The following is a 21,611-nucleotide window of genomic DNA, read 5'->3' as shown; positions in this document are numbered from 1 at the left end:
TCCCAGCAGAACCAGAAGGCACACTGCATCAGCTGTCCACTTTGATTGACAGCTCCAGCTGAAGGAGAGAGGGGCGAGGAGGAGGAGTCTACTGGTCTCTGGGAGGAACGGACTGTAACAGAAAGTGTTTACATTCATAACTTATGCTGGCTTGATTCTATTTGACGTGTTTTTAAAGTGATGTCTTCTTGTTTTATTTATTGTAAGAAGGCTCTTCTCGCATCATTCTGCACACATTTATCTTTTTCCTTAGATGGTCTGAATTATTCAAATAAGCAATTCAGTGCATGGCATTATGACAGAAAACGAATGAAATCTAATGAAAAGAGCACCTAATTAAACATTTTTACATACATTTATATAGCATTTTGTATTTTGAAGAAATTTACCCACAGCCAAACAGAGCCTTTTATTACAATTCTCTCAAATCGTAAACCCTTTTTATAAAAAAGAAAGAAAGAAAGAAATCAACACTGTGCAAATTAATTACGGGCATCAGTATAGAAAACCCCAGCTCCCAATCTCAAGTGTTGATCTACTTTCTACACTTACATCAGCTGTGCCAGAGTAGATCTCCTCTGAATCACTCTTACCACAATGGAGAGGTTTGACTACGCCAATGACCCTGGGGAGATCGTCTTGACTAGGACATCAACCCCTGGTTGTGTCTCTCATGGCAAAGGTCTCAGGGCCGGGAGCAGATAAAGGACTTTGGTGGAGGACAGCCACTAAGGACAGGTGACCTTGGAGTAGTGTTTGTCCACTCTCACCTGATGGTTGAACTCCTTGGGTTGGGCTGGGTCCAGGCTGAAGAAGATAAAACTACCTGAGGGATGTGGTGAAGGGCATAAGCAGTGTTGGGTAGCAGGTGAGGGTGGTTGCCTGGACAGAACAAGCCTGGGTTCGAACCAGTAGAGCAAAGCATCAGGAAAAGGAAGTGGGCTCAGTTTGAACAACCAGTGAAAATGTTTCAAGGTGTGGGGAAACTCATTTAATCAATACATTTGTAGTGGTCTCTGGTAGGAGAAAACACCTTGCAAGGCACACTCGGGGCAAAAAAGCCTGCATCTACATAGACAAGTCTGCAACATCAGATGAGAGCTTTATACGACAGCATATGGAGCCTTATATCCTGACATCTAGCCTCAGATTGGATAACAGCAACACTACTCTACTACTTACTTTTTGCTATGCAACACTTATGTTATATCTCCACAAATAACACAAGTCTGGAGGAGTTCTGCCATGTGGTGACTTGCCAATGCTAACGGTTAGCGTCTACTAGCCAAACGCCCTCTGCTGATTCTGGATGCTAAAACAACAGCCTTCCCCATCATGAGCAAAGATGTCAAGCTTTTCATACCCTTTTCCTTTCAGAGGCTAATGAAGAAGATAGGTGTAGGAAACGATTTTCAACAATGTCACATGATTCTTAACAAGCACCAGTCAGAGGCTGTGTCTCAATTCAGGGTCTGCATCCTACATCGGCCGGATTCGTCGGCCGGTTACGTCACAGCGCCGCGACTAGGCCTGTCCCAATTCGAAGACTCCTTCAAATGCGGTCGACGAATGCGGCCTTCTTTTCGCCTGAATGAAGGATGGGTCGGGTGTATCCTTCAATAGGTAGCATTTCCCTTGCAGGCCGGCCAGCAGAAAAACGGCGGACAGTGAAGTGGGAGCTGTCGGAGAGGATTGCGCATATAAATGTCAGTATAAACTTGAAAACTGTTAGGTTAAGGACTTTTTGTGATACATGAACGTTATTTTAGTTAGAAATGTTACAGTAGAAGTGCTTGTATTACGGTCTCGGCTCGTATGTTCGGCCGCTCGGTGTCGTACTTCTCCCGCTACGTTTTCCCCCTGATTTTAATAGAAGTTTGTATTTTAGGGACAAAAGAGAAAACCAGGGAATTTATTAAGCTTAGGGCGGAGATGGACCACATGATCACCGGAGCAAAGTATTCGGCGGCTGTGGCATGGAGGTACAATAACATCTCATATTTTAAGTTTAGTTTTTTCTGCGAAAACATGAAAGGAATAACCCGTTGTCCTCCTTTCTCTTCCTGTTTCTTTTCTTACATGTTTGTTAAGACTATTCTGGAGAAAATGGGCATCCAGGGGAAGGTGACAGCGATGACCAGCATCTGGAGCTGATCTGGGAGGAATTGAGGCTGCAGAGGGAGGCAGAGCAGCAGAGAGCACAGGAGAGAAGGGAGAACTTTGACAGCTTTTTACTTTACTAGAAATAACGGTTAAGAAAGATTAAACATGTACATATAAAAGAAATATCTAAATAAAATCAGGTCTGCATTAAACTCTTGAATTTTATTTTGGTTTACAAATGAGAATTGTTTACTAGAGGGTATCCCGCTGGGTCTGAAAAGTCTTAAAAGGTGATAAATCGGCTTTGGTCAAATTAAGACCCTTAGAAAGTATTAAAAACTATTATCACATCTTTGCTCAGCTTGTCGAAAGTATTTTCTCCGAATTAGCTCTCCAACAGTCAAGGAAATTATTAAAGATCTAAATAAAACGTCGAGCTCCATCGTTTAAAGTTCCTTCTCCCTTCTGCTCAGCGGTTCCACGGTTGCTAGGCGACGGAACGTTCGCCGAGGGAGAGGCGGGAATTCATGAAGGCTAGGCCTGTCCAAATTCACAGCCGTTAACATCCGGTCTACCCGGCCGACGGAGGACCCAGCCCACGTCGGCCGAGTAGGCCGGGTCCTTCGAAGGATGCAGACCCTGAATTGAGACACAGCCATTGATAGTATTTGAAAACATTGTTTATAAAATCGATGGTAAAGCACCTGTGTAAAAAAACCTGTGGCCTGTAGACATGTCTCCCTGGATTGTTGGTGACAAAAACTCAGAATTTCTGTTTTAAAGTGACAGCGTGTGTTATCCCTGGAGATAGGGGGTAGTACATATCTAAATCATTGCAAACAAGTTGTATTTGTGTGTTCTTACCAAGAGATGGCCATTAGGGTCAAAAACTCCTGGGAGCACAACTTCCAGCAAAAGGACAAGCACATCAGACTCCCTTTCATTACTGGCAACGAGTGATGAGGTAAATGTGTAAAACGTTTGAGTGGAGTTTGTTACTAATCAGTAAATGCGTTTTGTCCTCACAGGCTCCCATAGATGGAAACTGTGTCTAATAAGGCATCACCCAGAGACTTAGACCCGCTCCCGTGTATTTCAGACCTGATTTATATGGTTACATGTTACAACTGGGCATCATTTCATTAATTTTCAACAACATTTCAATGGATATTTCCCGACATTAACAGTAAAAACTACACATTGTCTCTTTAAAGGTGTTGAAAACCCATTTAATCATTTGCAGTGGCCTCTGGCAGGAACTAATGCCTTACAAATCATGCTCAGGGCAAAAAATAAATGAAAACCCAGAATCGCTTAGATCAGCACTGCTGCCGTAGAGTGGCAGCAGACAGCAGAATTTGGAACTCATTTCTTTTTGGTGGTCATGTGACAAACACTGAAGTAATGCAGACTATTAAAAAAAAATAAACAAATCAGACTTGACAAGAAGCACCACGAAAAAAGTATTTTTTATTCATGAACTGATTTTACAAGCAGTCCAGCACGCAACGTCCTACCTGTCTCTGAAACAAAAACATTCTTAGAAATAAAAACTCTTTAATAATCACTGAATATCATCATATATCAGTATTATTATGACAGTCATTTCATGAACCCAAAAGCAGTAGTATTTGTGGCATATGAAACAAAAAGAAGAATATCTGACAGGTGTAAACCAGAGGGGTTTATACAGCTCCAACTGGTGGAGGAGAGGCACAGCAGGCTCCCCACGCACACAATAAATATGAAAGAGCAGAGTCCGGCGTTCCAACAAAAATAATCATCCGCAACTTGCAGGTACAACATCTCTAATAAGTCTTTATGTGCAAGAGTTGAGCTGAAGTCTTCACTACAAACAGTTACACTCACATGGAAACCCGAGCTCCCCTCAACAAGTTCATTTCTACATTAAAATCTTTAAATAAACCTAGAGCGTTTTGTCATTTCTTATACACATATATTTATATATACTTAGATTTTTTTTCCTATATGCCACCTTTATTGTGTTGCACGTGTGTGAGCAGATAATGTGTGTGTGACATAAAAAAATTAAAAAAGTCAACTGAATGACCACAGGTGTTAATGAAGCTCACATAGGCTTGCACACCCACACAGCAATGGACGAAAGTTTGGTCACAGCTTTGTACTCTTCTATCGACATCCTATGTAATATGTGTGTGGGTGTGTGTGTGTGAGGTGAAGTGAAGTGTCTCCATTTGCCTTGGCTGTGTCCATGTCGAGAAGGTCCAAAGTTCCAGCTTCCCATTGCTTTCCACTCACTCTTCAGGAATTATTTGGCACATTTAACAACCAGTAAGTAACACATCGGGCTAAAAAGGTGCAACAACACAAATTTCAAAGGAAACAATAAAAACCCATTTTGGTTTACAAAAATAAAAGACAACATTTCTCTGTAGAACAATCAGATCTCCTCGTGACGTAAAGGCTTAATATTAAAAAGGTCACCACAACGTTTTCCCACCAAGCGCCTGGTGTTACAGACATGCCTGGACGTCACAGACAAGTCCTGCATGTGAAATAAAAACCCTGAAATTACAAACAACTCCTCCTGCTGCTGCTCATCTTTTACGTTGGGACTTCATGTTCTTCAGGTGAGCAAACCGAGACCAGGTCTGAGTGGAACCACAAACCCCACGGTCATAAAAATAAAAGTAAAAAAAAAAAAAAATAATAATAATAATAATTCACTTCATTGCAAACTGAATAAAAACAGGAAAAAGGAGGAAAACTCCACCCTGAAAACTAACAGGAGGTAAACCGACTATTAATGTCTGCTTTTTTTTTCCAAACTCATTGCAGCCACATTTTTGGGACGTCCAACTCTCAAAGCATAACTCAGAGTCTGCTGGAAAACCTGCCAAGTGAAAATGGTATTTTTGACTCCCCGTAAAGGTGGACCCCCACAGCAGAATGGATGGAAAATACATGAAAAGAAGAGGTGCCAACAAGCATTTGATACAAAAATAAACTTAATAAAAGACTATTTGATTTGTGTGTGAGAATTAAATAATAATACAGTGAGACAAAAGGAAGAACCTGCCCCTGGTTTTAAACACATAGCTGGTATGCTCACTCTTAATTCTGGTACCAACTGGACCTGAGAAAAATCTAAAGAAGTCCAGAATGTGACAGGACACTTCACTTCCTGGATCAGATTCCCAGAGGGAAAATCACAACGTCAGACTGTTTAAAGCAAAAACACCCAGCGCGTTCAATTGTTTCTGATCTGGGATCAGATTATTATGTTTGAATCTAACGAGCAGTTTGAACTGTCCCCTCTAACAGTGATGCTCCGTTTGGGAGAACACAGGAACCTTCTGGGAAATGTAGTCGGTGATGCAGGTCAGAGTACAAAAAGAGTGAAAAAGATTTTTTAAAGGATTGTATGTAAAACAGTTTAACTGTAGCAGAGACATATTTGGACCAGTCCATATTTAAAAATAAAAACTTTTAGAATTGAAAAAATAAACAAAAATAAAACAACTGGGTGTGATGGGAAAGAACCGATACATGACTTTAGGTAGCCTGATACTTTTGTAATTAAAACACTCTGAAATACTCTTTCATTAAAGCAATCATTTTCTTACAAACTAAAGTTACACGAACACCTGAGTGTTCTCTATGTTGTATTTTTCTGGCTTTATTCTGCAAAAAACAGTTATTGAGTCCTGGCAGATTTAAAAGTCTATTTCAGTAAGCATGCAAGTTTTGCAGTTTTTTTTAACTGAAATAGAATTTAATTCATGTACATTCAGGCCTTTAATCACTCAGGTTTCACTAGTCTGTGAATGACTTTAATCTCTGGATTTTATAGATAATCTAGCATGAATCTAATTTGCTACCATAACTCTGTGCACTTGAGGGGAGACATTTCCTTTTGAGCTCCTCCTCTTCCTCCCTAAACACTGTCCATCATAGAAGCCGTGAGAACGTGTAAAATGTTTGGGGTGTGTGTGTATAGGTGTGTTTGTGAAAGCGGTCTGACACCAGTCTGTTCATACCCCCCCACCCCCACCCCCCCACCCCCCCGGCAGGATAAACCCAAAGCCCTCGTCTGACTCAAAGCCTGGAGAGACGGTCGGAAGGACGGAGCTTTCTAAAGATGCAAACAAACACAAGGACTACAACACTGGAGATGCACAGAGAAAAGGTTTGCTTATATACACTCATAGGCCCCGCCCACAATCAGAGGTCCCACCCACCCTGACTTCATACACATTAGGTACAGTGTCGTGCGTGGATCCCCAGGTACGCTGGTCTCCACAGTTCCCATAGCAACAGGCTGCTGTTTGACAGCCAATGGAATCTCAGTCTCCATGGTAACGGGCTGAATAGGGACCAATCTGTAAAGAGTCTGTGGTCCTTCCTGTTTCCTGGACTGGAATGATCAGCTGCAGCTAGCGATACCTCCCCCACCTCCTCTTTGTTGCAGGTGGAGAGAGGGGGCAGGGCCTCTTGGCTGCTCAGGTGACTCAAGTAAAATATCCATGTTGGCACTTGGCACACATCAAGGAGTTACGGTGTGATGGAGGGATGATCCAGAGGAGCAGCAGTGTGTGTGTGTGTGTGTGTTCCCCGCAGCGGTCCAGCCACCTATGCTCAGATAGAGATGGGGAGGTGGGTAAGTGGGGGATCTCATGCTCTGGACTTAATTCATTTCTGTTTCTATTGGAGGACTTATTCAGGTTGCCACGGTGCTCCATGTAAATCAGAGAGTACTGGTCATGTGATCTACACAGAGCAGGTGGAGGTGGATATGTGTGTGTGTGTGGGGGGGGGGGGGGGGGGGGGGGCTGAGCAAGGATCGGATTGAGCTGCCAAAGCACCCCCATACTGAACTCTCTCCTGGAATTCCTCCTTCCTTCTGTGACTGGATGAAATATTCAAATGAAATGATGAAATCTCCTGTGATTGGTCATCATGTGGGGTGTGTGTGTTTGGGGGTGGGGTTGCTGGGTCTGTACACACTGCTAGGCGTCGTGGGGAAGTCATAACAGATGTCTTGCAGTGATGAAGTTTGTGTTAAAGTGTGTGTATATTTATATAAATGTGTGTGTGTGTGTGTGTTCACAGGCCATTGCTGTTACGGTGTGTGAGGGGAGGTTTGGAGAGCTCCACCACACCCGCTCGACCTTTCCCGATGACCTTGGGGGCACGGCGCAGCAGCTTCTGGGCCTCTGTGAAGGCCTCCGTCAGCTCCTTCTTCCACTGCACAAACTCCGGGTCGCTCTGAGGACACATCAGCAAACAGAACCGTCACATCGGTTCTGACCCACACGGCTCAGAAACCAACACTGGACAGAGGGCTCACCTCACACTGCAGAACAAACTGCTTCCCTCCTTTGATGCGCAGCAGGATACACTTCTTATCTTTAATCTGTGTTTCTTCCACCGACACAATCTGCTCCATTGTCAGCAGGTTTTGCTGTGAAAAAAATCCCAAAAATATTTCAACGCCTTTAAAAACCAGAACCAGTCAGACAACGCCCATGTGGTGTTTATCATGTGATTAGCACTGATGCTAAAACAGAACGTACAAATATTTCAGCTTAACTTTTTCTATTGTTGGCCTTTTAAATAAGTCTAAAAACTCAGTGAGAACAAAGAATTTGACAAACCTGGAAAAAAAAAAGAACTTTTCCTCATAAAAGACCAACAGCTGAGGATATTTAGTCCTTCAGGACCGATGCTAGCTAGACCTCGCTCTGCCTGAAACTGCTCCTAGTGAGCCCTGCTCATCCATTTCACTGCTGCTGCTGTTTACCTTCTATGTCAGACTGATGGTAGTCTGAAGGGTTACAGGGTCGCGTCACTATGAAATCTGGAGCAGCTTTGAGATGAACATACTTTGGTCTTAGCTGAACTCAGACGAGCTGTAACCTCGTCGGTTCTGAAACACGTAAACCACTCCTCTGAACAGAGGAGGCCATCTACAACAAGTAGGATAGAAATTCTAACTTTTAAAAGAAACAACCAGTGTCCCAAACACATTTTTAAGAAATACAAATGTTTTCTGGGGTCTGTTCTTGGCAAACAGGTTATGTGGAACTACAACAGCTGCAGAACAGAAGCTTTAAGCCTGTCTGAGGTGGTTTAAAAACATAACAAAAGAAAAACACTAAATCTAGAAAACTGGAGAAAGAACTGGTCATGTGGACTTGACTTGATAATGCTGCCCCTTATTGGTGTTTCAGCTAGCCTTTTCGTCATGGCTGCCCATTATTTGCTTTTCTTGTTTGTGTGCAGAGACAGGTCAAACAGGTACGGGGGCCTGCAGCAGTCAAAATACCTCAGAAACTACCACGACTTGTTCCTTACTCACTGATGTGAGTGAACACAGACTCCAACATGACCCGCGTGCGCGTAACGTACGTGTTTACATCATCTAATTAGCTTTTCTGGATTTTATTCATCTTTGCCCGACAAAAAAAAAAAGTTTACCTGTATAATCATGAACGATATATAACCCACTCCTTTCATATAAGCATCAAAAATGAAAAGGATAATTACATTTCAATAATAACAAATGTGTGAGGAATTTTCCACTGAACATCAGTAAAACTCCAGCATCTGCCTTCCAAATGTTCTTGATCCCTTCAATATGGAATTTATGCACATACATTTAATCTGTTATACATCAAATACTCTTGCCTTTCATATACAAATGCATAACTGAGCTCTGTGCTGCCACCAAACCAAGCTCTGTATTCACTCTGTAGACCTTCAGGGAGAAAGGAACTAATCCATCAAGCTGCAGCGAGAAGGTACAACTCCATCCCCTCTAATCTAAATGTCTCCAAGACTGAGAGCAGCATGGACATGAAGCTGAACTGGGGGCTGCTGAAGGCAGGGGTGGGGGGGGTGTAAACACAGGAGCGCGCTACAGGACCACGGAGCTCTATCTGGGGCCTGGTAGCAACACTCACCACATCTCTCTGCTTGTGAAAAGGTTTTAGCCACCTCTCCTTCAGGGGGGAGACAGGACAGACAGACGAGCTGACTCGCATCAGAACGAACATGAACGGCGATGTCATAGAGTGTGTGCGCTGTGAGGCTGACTCACCCGTGACTCGCCCTCCCCCCTCCACTCTACTCGGTTGGGGAACAGGTAGAAGTAGCGGCGCTGCCACTGGGTGAGGAACGGGTTCCCCAGCTTCAGCATGTAGCCGTGCATAATGCAGTCCTTCCCCAAGGCATAGTCTACACACACACACACACACACACACACACACACACACACACACACACACACACACACACACACACACACCGTTAAAAACCCAACAGCATTCATCACCCAGTACCAGCAGCTCTATGGCTGGTCTCTTTACCCTCCTCGTGGCCCAGCTGCTTGTTCTTGGCCCTTTTGCGAGCTTCAATCTTGTCCGTGTCCAAGTTGACTGCTTCGTACACCGTCTCGGCCACTTCCTGCTGCCAGCGCTCTGATATGACCAGAGGAAAGTTCTTGTACAGCTCCTGGTCGCTGTCCAGCAGCTGAAGGAAGAGACGGCACAACAGGTTCAGGGACGAAGCAATAACAGTCCAGCAGTCAAACTGAGGAAGTCTAGTAAACAAGAGACGTTGCTGCAGAGGGGATCCTCGACACATTCAACACTGGCCAGAGAGATAGGAAGACAAATTTAGTAGTTTGTGTTGAAAACACAAACATCTAAAAGACGTAAAACTGTTTTAGTTGTTAAAGAGTTTAATAATAACTTTTCTTTGCTTTAGAAGTTTAATAATCGGAGGGAGCTGTAAAACACTAGAAAACAACCAAATGCAGCAGCAACGTTCCATGTGCAGGGCTGGAGATTTAACTGTACCCTAGAACCAGTGATGGAAACTAAACACAGACAAACACATGGACAGGATGACGTTTTACCTTGATGCCCTTGGTGTCCTCTTCATCAAAGGAGCCGATGTCGAAGGCGTCTGCAGCATTCACCTCTCCTCTGGGCGGGATTAGAGGAGGGGGGTACTGAGGGAGGAAAACCCAATCACTAACCAAAGAACAAGATGGCTATCCCCGTGCAGCGCTGCTTCCCCTGGTTTCCACGGTTACACTAACCACAGTGAGTTGTCACTCCATCCAGCGCAGCTTTTATCCCCAGAGTCTGAGATTTATTTTATTTTGGAGAAATTATAATAAAAACGAAAACATGTTGGGATTAAGATTCAGATGCTCAGATGGTATGAAGATCCATTCATCCATTTTTTGCCACTCAACTGGCGTCGGATCACTGGGGCAGCAGCCAAGGCCGAGAGACCCACACTCCCCTCTCCCCAGCTACTTGGCCAGCTCCTCCGGGGGAATCCCAAGGTGTTCCCTGTCCAGCCGAGAGACAAAGTCCCTCCAGCGTGTCCCGGGTCTTCATTTAGGTCTCCTCCCGGTTGGACATGCCCAGAAAACAAGGGAAGCATCCAGGAGGCACCCTACTCAGATGCCCATTCCACCTCAACTGGCTCCTCTCGACGTGGAGGAGCGGCAGATCTCCAAACTACTTTATAGTGGTTTTCTCAATGTTTAATGCTTCTTCTGCCATCCTGGAAGAAGGATTCAAAGCTTCCTAAATTAATCTTATTTTCTCCAGTTGTGGTTTGGTTACATCAATTTGGTGAGACAAACATTTGTAGTCCACTACGTATTTTCACACAAAACCTAAAATAATATTTGCCCTAGTTTGAAAATAAGTACTTTCTTGGCATCAAACATATCTTTAACAGTCACCGACACCATATGTGACATCCATGGCACATAACGGGATCAGAAAATAACTTTTATCCTCTCATAGTATCCCATTCCTCATTTTTTGACAGTTGGACCCAAAAAGGAAGAAATAAAAAACAAGTGAGATAATTTTGTTATTTAAGGAAACTCTTATTTTGGTGGAACTCAAATATAACCTAAACTTTACCAGCATTGATGAAAGTAATGTTTATTCATGGAAAATAGGTTCAAAAATAAAGGTGACAAAATCTAAATGGTACAAAGAAAATCTTACTTCTGTTAGAATGAAAAAGACCAAGAAAGAAAAAGAAGGCCAGTGGTAACAATGCTCACCACCAGACCTTAAGTAGATGAGATCATTTTGATTTGTCATCCTGAATCAAAGAACTAAGGAATGAGAGAAGCCAGCAGGAGTCATGAGAGCAAAAAAACAAGACCAGAATATTCAACAAAGGCTGAAAAATCTCACTGACATGGATGATCTGAAGTGAAAGTCAGAATAAAAATGAGAAGACCTCTAAAAACACAGCACCACTGTATCAGGGAAACCATGAAGAAAGCATCTAGAGTTTCTGTTTATTTCTGTGCACTGAGACGAGAGGAAGTGACAAACATTTACTCATTTAACATGATAACGGGTGTCCCATCTGGACTTTCGGCTCTGATTCATGCGGACTGGTCCTGGTTGGCACACTAGAACAGAGTGTTTATCATTCTCATGAGCTGTCCTTAATCACCCAGAGCTCAGACTGAGTAATGTTTAAACACCAAGAGTTCTACCTCTGACTGTGCAGGCATCAGTCAGCAAGTTAAAGGTAAATTAGAAAAAGACTCATCGAGTCTGATTAATGTGGACGGGCTGTGACAGTAAGCTGCTCCTTTCTACACACACAAAAAACAATAACAGAGTTCAGGTGTGTAGAAATGAACGGACCAAAACTCCTCCTCCTACTTCACATCACTGCTAAAGGAGGCTGTACAAACTGTTGAGTCATGGCTGGAACTGTTTCTCACACACAGCCTCTGCTCTTTGTTCAGTAAAGTTCACTCAAAGTTGTATTTACTTCCTTTTAGAAGCTGACAGAAACCAGATCCCTTTATTTAGGTTCTCTTTTATCAAAACCTAAAAATCTGATCATTGTTCATTTGACCACAACTGTTAAAATACATGATCAGAAATGGGTTTTAATTCATTCTTAAAGCGGATTTAAACTCCGTTTCCAAAATTGGAAAAGCAATCACACCATTCTCTGTCACTCACTTCATTTGAGAACTGAACAAGCAATGAAGGAATCGTAATGGGGAGAAGGTAGGGGCGAAGTTCACTCACCTTCTGCAGGTAAACCTGCTGCCAGTCAAGGCCTTTGAAAAATTGATGCTCCTTCACCTCCGAGGCTCTGCAGGTGACACACACCAAATGTTATTAACTATCTGAACACAAGGCGGCAGTGTTGGCCATATCACTCCATGGGAGCGCACGCACACACACGCGCACACACACACACGCGCGCACACACGCACACACACGCGCACACACACGCACACACACACACACACACACACACACACACACACACACACACACACACAGTTCATCCTGCCTCTAAGTCATCATCCATCACTCTGCTTTAGCTTCATGCTGATGTAGAATGGCAGCTGTGATGAGCTCAGCTCCCATCAGCTCACCCCACATCCTCCTCTGATCAGCTTCAATCAGACAATAACAAACCACCCAGAGATTCCTGCTCTAATGAGCTCCAACACTAAATCATCTGACTGATGAATTTGTCTGCCTGCTCGTGGACAGTGACTTAACTCTGTGTGTGTGTGTGTGTGTGTGTGGTGTGTGTGTGTGTGTGTGTGTGTGTGTGTGTGTGTGTGTGTGTGTGTGTGTGTGTGTGTGTGTGTGTGTGTGTGTGTGTGTGTGTGTGTGTGTGTGTGTGTGTGTGTGTGTGTGTGTGTGTGTCGCACCCTCGGCCCTGGCAGCCCAGCCTCTTGGCCACATCTCTCTGCAGCAGCCCCTCCAAGAGATCTTTCAGTTCCATCGTGAACGACTCTGGCAGCTCCACATTCTGTGAGGAGACATGAGGAGTAGGAGGAGAGTTGAACTGAGACTAGAGATCTGAGAATAGATCAACATCATTTGTACTTATTACTTCTAAATGAAACACAGCACCACCTCCTCCTCCCAGACAATCAGACAACACTATGCCTCTGATACAGCATGGCTGGTGGAGCCTTCATGGTAATAAGCACTCCGATCAATACTTGTCAACCGATTAGGGACAACTGACTTTTATAAATAATGTTTTTATTCTCCTTGGACAACTGTTTCAGTGGACTTAATCCTTGACTGTGGATAACCACCATGCACTTCTGGAGGGGTTTTTCCTACAAACTGTTTCCAGTTAGAAGCCTGTGCCAGAGCTTGCTTACCACCTTCAGTTATGGCCGAGTGCTATCTCAGCATTAACTCTGGACCAAAGCTAAGCCCTGCCTTCATCTGGACCCGGAGGTGGGCACCACTTTGATAAACCAGAGAGTGGATTAAATATTTACTATTTGATTAGTTTAATGTGATGTTATGACAAATCTCTGTGTTGGTCGTCTGGCTGAGAATTTCAAGAAACCTGCTCTTAATGTTTACGCTAAAGAAGCAGTTATGAACCAGCTCCAGACCAAGTCCTGTTCCAGAAACGGAATCTCTGGTTGAAAAAGGAAAAGCAGAAAAAAAAGGATAAATAAAAACCTTATTATTAATACAGAGCTAAACGTTTCTGTTCCTTTAAGCTGCTCAGATTGAGTTCAGAAGGTGACTACACAAAATGTACACTTCCAAGTAATACTCCAATTAACGGTATTTGTGCAGAGAAAAGAAGCCGATTCAAAGGTATTTTACAAACTCACTCCTTTGAATCTGGATCAAAACATGACCGAGGTACACGGAGGTTAGCGACTGCTTCACTGAGCTGACTCATGCAGATGTTTCATACAGCGGGGGGCCAGACACAGAGCCCTGCTCCATCTATCTCCTCCTGCCTCTTCCTTCTTCCAGGTGTTTGCTCGTGTCGTTTATGCAACGACGCCATTCATCAAGTTTAATAAAGATATACAGAGCCATATTTTTAGTCCAATCAGGGCTTTCACACACTTCCTACCTCCCCCTCTCTCTCTGTCGCACACATAAATACAGGCAAACCAGGATTAGAGGATAAACCAGATTAAGTGGCTGGATTAGAATCCTAATCTGGGTTTATTTTGATATAAAAGATCGTACTTTCTCTGTCTGGAATCCTGCTCAGCCAGACTGGGCTCAGTATGAGAGACCTGGACGGGTTCTTCTGCTGGAAAGCTGCAGCTCATCACTGGGAACTCGAGAGAAGAGGGCGGGGGTCATTGTGCGGACTGAATGAGCGCCATTCATCTTGAGTGTGACCCGTGACATCAAAAAGGTTCTGCGGTGGATTCCTCACAGAGACAATGTACACCGGACTGCTGTTACTATCAGAGTCTTTGTAGAGAGCGGGGAGAGATGCAGCAGATGCTGCGCGTCAATGTTTTTACATCTTTTTGTCAGATATTTCAACAGTTCCTACAGAAATACTGTCAGTGTGCTCCAGGGCAGCTGTGTCTACATTGTAGATCATCCTCACCAGGGTGTGAATGTGTGTGTGAATGGGTGAATGACTGATTGTGTTGTAAGCACCTTGGGGGGTTCCAGGACTCTAGAAGGTGCTATATCAAATCCATTTCACTGACCAAATTTTACAGGCCTGTTAAAAGATAGCATGTTGATGCTAATTATGAATATTTACAGTTTTGGTCCTATCAAGACTTCTGCAGTTCACCCTGCCATGGGTTCAATCCGCTTCTGGTCTCAAGCCCATTAAGCATAATCGGTGCTTGGGGTTTGTCAGTATATCTCGGTCCTTGTTCGTCCACCTGCCTCTTGAGGATTCACTTGTTTTCAGAGGTATTTATGGTTTGGGGTAGTGAGGTACTGATTAGAAATTTTTGGGCCCAATAGACCCTTTTATTACCTACGTCATCAAAAGTTGCGCGCGCAGCCTGGCAACGAGAGTGAAGGCTTCCTCATTCACACTCGATACTAAAACTGCGTTTTAAACCCTTTGTTTTGAAGTTCTGAGCACATAAAATGTCGGGTTGTTGCGTGTATGGATGCCAGAATCGCTTCTCTTCAAGCAGTGGACTGAAACTTTACAGAATTCCGAAGGGAGCACATCCATTTCAACAAAATCGGAGGCATCTGTGGCTGCAGGCCATCAAAAGGGTTGATGAAAACTGGACTGAAAACACGATCCGAAATGCTTGAGTTTGTAGCGCCCATTTTATATCAGGTAAGGTAATTATGTACTAAGATTACATATAAATGTATACGCTTTATTTCATGCTTCAAATTAACATTTCATTCTAATTCATCTGTATTTTCCCACTGCATATTAGTATTAACTGTATTTCTCTAAAATTAACACGATTGTACTCTGAGCACGCTAAAAAAAGAAACCTATGCTATACTCACCCTGCCATGCAGGTACAGTTGGCTGTGAAGACGTAGTTCTCTGGTTTGTTTACTATGACCCAAGCATCGTACATAGCAGTCTTGTGTCCTTGTCTTTGGCTAGGAAGGACTTCTGCCTTCAAGACGCAAAAATCAGAGTCTATGTCGTGATATTTTACTTTCTGTACGTGGCCACAGACAACATAGTTGTAAGCATCTAACGATTTGTATGCCCGTAGCTTCTCACGTGTGTACTTACTGGGCCTCTCCACTAAAAACGTATATATATCGGGCCACTGGATATCTGGCCACGCACCTACATCTTCCACCCATTCCGTATTGCCACAGGGATCCGGGAGTCTGTTGCCATTCGTTAAAGTGAGTTTAATAATATAACATTCAAGATTTGCCGGTGATAACCACGCAGCGTAGCTTGATAAAGCCTGAAACAACGCCATTCTCTGTTGCCAAGCTGCGTGCGCATTCTCGCTGACGTCATATTGTTTACAAACAGTAAAAGGGTCTATGCTGATATTAATATCACTGTTAAGGCTGATAATACAGTGACACTAAAGCTTCTTAAATCAGATTTTAAATAGAATGAAAACCCTTAAAGCTGAATTCACAGTATGTACACACATCACAACTGTTCGCATGACTAAACAAATACACATCACCCCCTCACCCTCCGAAACAGATAAACAAATGGAAACAAGATGGAAGAAATATCGGTTGTTAATATCGGCCCAATACTATGTTAAAAAATTAACGTCAGCCGATACCGATATATTGTGCATCCCTAGTTTGGGGAGTTTTCTGGACATGAACACACAACATGTACTACATCGCACAACAAAATACATTGTTCAACACAAAACTGTCTGTAATGGTCAGAAAAATAAAAAAAAAAAATTGGAATTAGAAATCAGACACAGCAAGAACGAACCAAAGATGGTCAGAGGAGTTTCTCATGGAGGACGTTTAGGGCCCATTCGTTTAATTATGTCTCTGTACTGAGGCTAAACTAAGAGAGTCCACTTTATTGGCTGAGAAGTACCCCCACATATGAACTGTCTTAGAACGCTTTGTAGTTAGCATGCCACCAAACTAATGGGAGTCCTCAAATTTGTCTCCAGACAGTCTAGTTTCTATATGCTCCAAACACTCAAAAAGGGATTTGTGAGAGGATAGGATTTCCCTCCAGCTCTCATTAGCTCAACATCAAGTACAGGTCAAACGCTAAAAATGGCAAAAGTCAATTTATTAAAATAATAAAATAAAATAAACTTACACTGAGAGACCATCTAAAGGCTCAAAAACCTTTTGCAGGTGTTCTGGATTCATTAGCTGATTAGTGTGATGCTTTGAGTTTAGAATTGTAACGGAATGAAATGACTGTTTCCCCCTCTCCTCTGACACAGAACTAGTCTGCATTGGATATGGCCTCAAGGCCTCATGCATTTGCTTATAAACTGCTTCTTTTCAGCTCAACAGAAGAAAGAAGAATGGACTCTCTCCTTTTAATAAATCAAAGAACTCTATTTTAAAAAGTTAATCAAGCAAAGTGTTAAGTAGATAAATAAGATGTGACCAATCTGTGAAATCAAAATATTAATTACTTTATTATAATCCTATAGAATATATTAAGTAATATGTCTTTAAATGTTCCACTAGGACTGATCTCATGTTGTGTTAAAAGACATGACACATTACTTTATTGATCCAATCAGAATCTGCCAGATCTGACGGAGGCATGGTTTTGGTGGTGTTTGGTAAGTTTGTCAACTTTTCATTCGACCATAAACCAAAACATTCGAAGTATAAAACCATGCCCACGTCATCTCTAACATCAGTTCAAAGCATTCTAGAGAAGTTGTCGGAGTGGCCAATCCGTAACTTTCCTCTTCAGCCAAAAGAACCAACGACAAGCTGAATAAAATCTGTTGCTGTTCCAACTGCTGCAACGGTTCCTTTCAGAATAAAAGCTGAACCATGAAGACCCAGGTTTGGGTCTCGCTAGACGCCAACAAAATTGTTGTGACTCGGAAGTATCTCACAGACTGGTCTGGTCAGCAGCCGCTGCTTTTCCTACCGGCTTCGGTTCCAGAGAAGGTCAAGCTGGACCTCGACATTCCTGATCTAACAGGGACTTCCACTAAGGGTATGAAGGCCGGCGAAATGGCGTCTAATGTGTTTATGAATCTCCTAATCAAAGCTTAATGCGAAGACATCAGCTTCAGTTCCCATCAGAACTAATCGCTTCTTCGGACTTGCTGGTTCTGAGCAACATTCCACGTCACAACCTTCTCCATCTCATCCACCTTAGTTACACCATACATTTAGTGTTAAAGTTGGTCTAGTTTAATTTGTTTTTAATAAATTTTTAAACTTTTAAACTTGACTCTCTCTCTTCTGTTGTCTCTGAGTGAATACGAAGCTGTTATCTAATCCCTGCAATAAAAAGTTCCAATCTTCTGGTTAAAATAACCTCACGGATCCATAAGGTTGATTTCATATTTCCCATGGAATCCTACGCCTTATGGCTTATTAAATAACATGTAATTTATATCATTACAGAATATTGAAACTTTTCACAATATTCTAATTGTCTGAGATTCTGAATGTGGGGTTTTCATCAGCTGTAAACCATGATCATCACAATTATAACAAATAAAGGCTGAAATATCTGGATTTGCATGGAATGAGTCTTTCTCATAGATTACTTTGGCCTTTTAAACAGGATTACTGACAAATGAACTTTTGCACCATATTCTACTGTTGAGTTGTATCTGTAAAATATCAGTCTGTCTCTAGTGTTTCTTATTCAAGTGGCTTCTTTGCTGCCCTTCTTGACACCTAGGCATCTTCTGATGAGCTGCAGATACACCAACACCTGTCTGCTGAAATGGAGGACAGGCTCTGAACTGATGGTACTGCAGTCTCACAGATGGATGAACTTTAAGAGACTGTTATGGTTCTTTGGACTTCTTCACAAATGCAGTGGAAAATGTTTTTGGAAGGTGTGGGGTGTTAGGTTCATTTTTATGACAAATAGGAACTTTGCCATTTATTACAATTCATAAGAATAACTCTTTAGGTCATCCTGGTGTAGCGTCACGAAGGGCCTCTAATTTGTGACAAAGGTCATATTTTCCCAGCTGGGTTTCAAGCTGGGTCAGACTTTAACTTTTGGTTCCACAGAGTAACCCAGGAGCCGTGATGGCTGCTGAATGTCATCTTTATCTGCTGCTGTTCCATCCAAGAAGGACACTTCAAGATCACAATAATAATTTTAAATAATCATTTTAATAAACTCTTTGACTTTATTACTGTTATTATAATCATCATAAATAATCACTTGGTTCAGTATAAATGTATTTTAATTACTGAAATTAATTATTATGCTTTTGGTATAATAATGATTTTTGTGATGATCGGTTATGTGTGTTCAGTAAACCAGAAAGTCATCTTCCACTTTATCCATCCAACGCAGAGGGTATCCAGGGTAAAAGTTAAACTGCCATCACATGTCTTTGACTCATGACCAAAGCTTTCTTGCTGAGAGTGGGCGCGTTCTGTGGGTTTGTTAAAACTAAATCGTCCGCAGCTGTAACTTCAGTTCGTGAACCAACCACCATCCTGAGGATAAGGAACGGCCGCCCTGAACCTCCACCTGCTGCTCTGTCACGCCGATAGAATAGCTTCGAATAAACGCATCTGCAACCAGCTGACGCAAAACTCCTTCAGAGTTATTGATTTTGAGACGCAAATAGTTTCATCAGTCGTGTGACCCACGAAGACATCCCTGGACTGATTTGGTCACATTGAGGTCCTTCTACCAGCCTCGTGCCCAGAGGAAATCATCTCCACCTGACATCTCGGATCCAGAAGGAGGTCTCCTGAAACTGGGTGAGGTAGACACTTTTGACAGATGACGTTTGATGCTGTTTCTCTAAGTAACAACCGAGTTAGGCGCAAAACAAGCATTCACCCAGAACGAGTTCCTCTCTCTGACAGAAACCTTCTGAGAATCCTTTCACGCCTCCAAGCTCTCATTTCATGTTAGCTTTCCATCCAGACACAGGTAAAGCTTTTGATACAAAGTTTAATATCAAAGCTGGTAAATTGTCATCCATGAATTGTCATTTCTGAATTGTTGTTTCAAATCGTCAAGTTTAAAATTGTTAGTAATAAATTCTTAACTGTAAAAACTTGACTCTTTCTTTGAAATGAAACACAGAATGGTGTGTATTTCTGGTTAATTGAAAAAAAAAAAACAAAGATTCCTAACTTCTGATTTAAAGAAATAAACTTTTGCTATTAAATTTAATTATCTTAAATTAAATATTAATCTTTGGATTAAATATAGACCGAGCAGGCTGGTGTATGAACCTCTATCGATTATATAAGTATCCTGGATATTTATACATGATATAAGCTTCATATGCTAATTTGCTTGATCATTCTCAGAATCTAACAACTGATAGCAAACAGTGTTGATTCTAGTATGTGGTAATACGCTACACTGGAGTTGGTGAAGTTAAATCTGTCACAAGGTAAAATTGAGCCTTTCTAAAAGATTTGAATAAGATTTCTCACTAAATCACACACAGACCTCAGCCACTCCTGGCTGCTGGCTCAGTTTCTCTATGCCATGTTGCTTCCTGTGTCTTCCTGTGACAAATCAAAATGAGAACACAGCCAGACCGCCACAAAAAAGATTATACAAATTCTCAAACAACAGAGTCATTTATTCCTGTTGCAGCTCACCACGGTACATCTGAGTGATCCATAAATGCTGCCAACATCAACTTTACACACACACAAACACACACACACACACACATAAACACACACACACACACACACACTACGCTGAGGGACACAGCGTGCGTGTGTGAATGTGCGAACATTAGGAATTACTTTAAGGTAAACACAAGCTGAGACCATGGGCTGCCTTCTAGCTTTACGATTGTTGACACAGAGCAGCCGTCCTGTATAATGTGCGTCTCTGCTGTTACAGTCAAGTGTCTTACCATGGTCAGTGTCATGCGGTCAATCTCGTGTTTGTCTTTGGTCTTGTGCTGTCTGAAGGGGCTGTGTCTGAAAGGAAACAGAGACGATGAGTGGAAGCAGGAGGAACGTGAAAAAACTGCACACTCGCTCCTGGCTTTCAAATAAAACTTCTTACATTTTTCGACCACAGTCAATTGTACTTTGCACATCTCTTCCAGGGAACATCTTTAAAATTTTGACTAGAGTTCTTTTCTACATGCTAAACTGGACAAACAACAGTTGGCTAGCTCCGATGCTAATGGCAACTGCAGAAAAACATTGAATTTTGGAATACCGGTTTATAAATGTGCATGAACTGCTATAGGTTTTAGGGTAAGTGATGTTATAACCCACTTTGGGAGGGTCTAAACCCTAACAAAGACCAGTGGTTAGCTCATCAAGTCCATTCACCAGAGTAGTCCAGCCATGCACTGCTGCAGAGGCTGCAATTGGACAATTGCATGTATGTATTGTTAGAAGATACCAACGACATGACAGCGAGGCTCTGTGACCCATGCAAACATTTTGAGACATTTTGGAATCTCCCTCACGAATGAGGTTCACAACTTGTCACCAACAACTGCAACCCTATGAGATAGTGGATTAACAGACTGAACTGAAAATATTTGTTTTCACATTTCAAGTCTGATGTTGTGATTTTGTTTCTATATTCATGATATTTAAAGGTCATTTGAATAGCAAACAATCAAAAATACACAATTGTTTTATATCTTATCCTCAGAATGAACCTCAGTATCAGTAAAGAGGATATTTTATAGTTTATATTAAAAACATTGGCATAAAATCTTGCTTTAGTGAACAATTTTAGCAGATAAAGTATGATCCAGTTTTCATTTTCAATCTTTTTTAATGCCTCACACCCACACAGGCGTGCACACACACACACACACACACACACACACACGCACACGTTTTCAAAACAAAGAGATCTAAACATCAGTGGAAAAACTCATCTTGCATGCACATACACCTTTTTACCTGGATTCTGACCTACTGGGCATAGACCTATGGCATTTACACACTTCAGATCAAACATGAACGCACACACAGTCTCACAAACAGATAAGATCAAACACACAGCAAACAGAAGGCGAACAGGCCAGAGAGGGAGGGAGGGAGGGAGGGAGGGGAGAGAGAGAGAGAGAGAGAGAGAGAGAGAGAGAG

At 42.3% G+C, this 21,611-nt stretch overlaps 1 protein-coding gene across 1 annotated transcript in view; it reads right to left on the bottom strand.

The window, feature by feature from the left end:
* Positions 1 to 6,978: 6,978 nt before the first annotated feature.
* grk3 (G protein-coupled receptor kinase 3) overlaps positions 6,979 to 21,611 on the bottom strand; it is a 119,911-nt gene continuing 105,278 nt past the window's right edge. The window contains exons 14-21 of the mRNA XM_054736904.2: positions 20,408 to 20,474; positions 12,824 to 12,924; positions 12,183 to 12,249; positions 10,007 to 10,102; positions 9,456 to 9,618; positions 9,188 to 9,324; positions 7,436 to 7,549; positions 6,979 to 7,353 (exon numbers count right to left, since the gene is read on the bottom strand). Coding sequence (XP_054592879.1) covers positions 7,192 to 7,353; positions 7,436 to 7,549; positions 9,188 to 9,324; positions 9,456 to 9,618; positions 10,007 to 10,102; positions 12,183 to 12,249; positions 12,824 to 12,924; positions 20,408 to 20,474 — 907 coding nt within the window. The 3' untranslated portion in view covers positions 6,979 to 7,191. The remainder of the gene's footprint in view (positions 7,354 to 7,435; positions 7,550 to 9,187; positions 9,325 to 9,455; positions 9,619 to 10,006; positions 10,103 to 12,182; positions 12,250 to 12,823; positions 12,925 to 20,407; positions 20,475 to 21,611) is intronic.

This window comes from Nothobranchius furzeri, chromosome 6, assembly GCF_043380555.1.
Source record: "Nothobranchius furzeri strain GRZ-AD chromosome 6, NfurGRZ-RIMD1, whole genome shotgun sequence".
Lineage (NCBI taxonomy): Eukaryota > Metazoa > Chordata > Actinopteri > Cyprinodontiformes > Nothobranchiidae > Nothobranchius > Nothobranchius furzeri.
The sequence above is the reverse complement of the archived record's forward strand: the minus strand, read 5'-3'. Positions and strand labels throughout refer to the sequence as shown.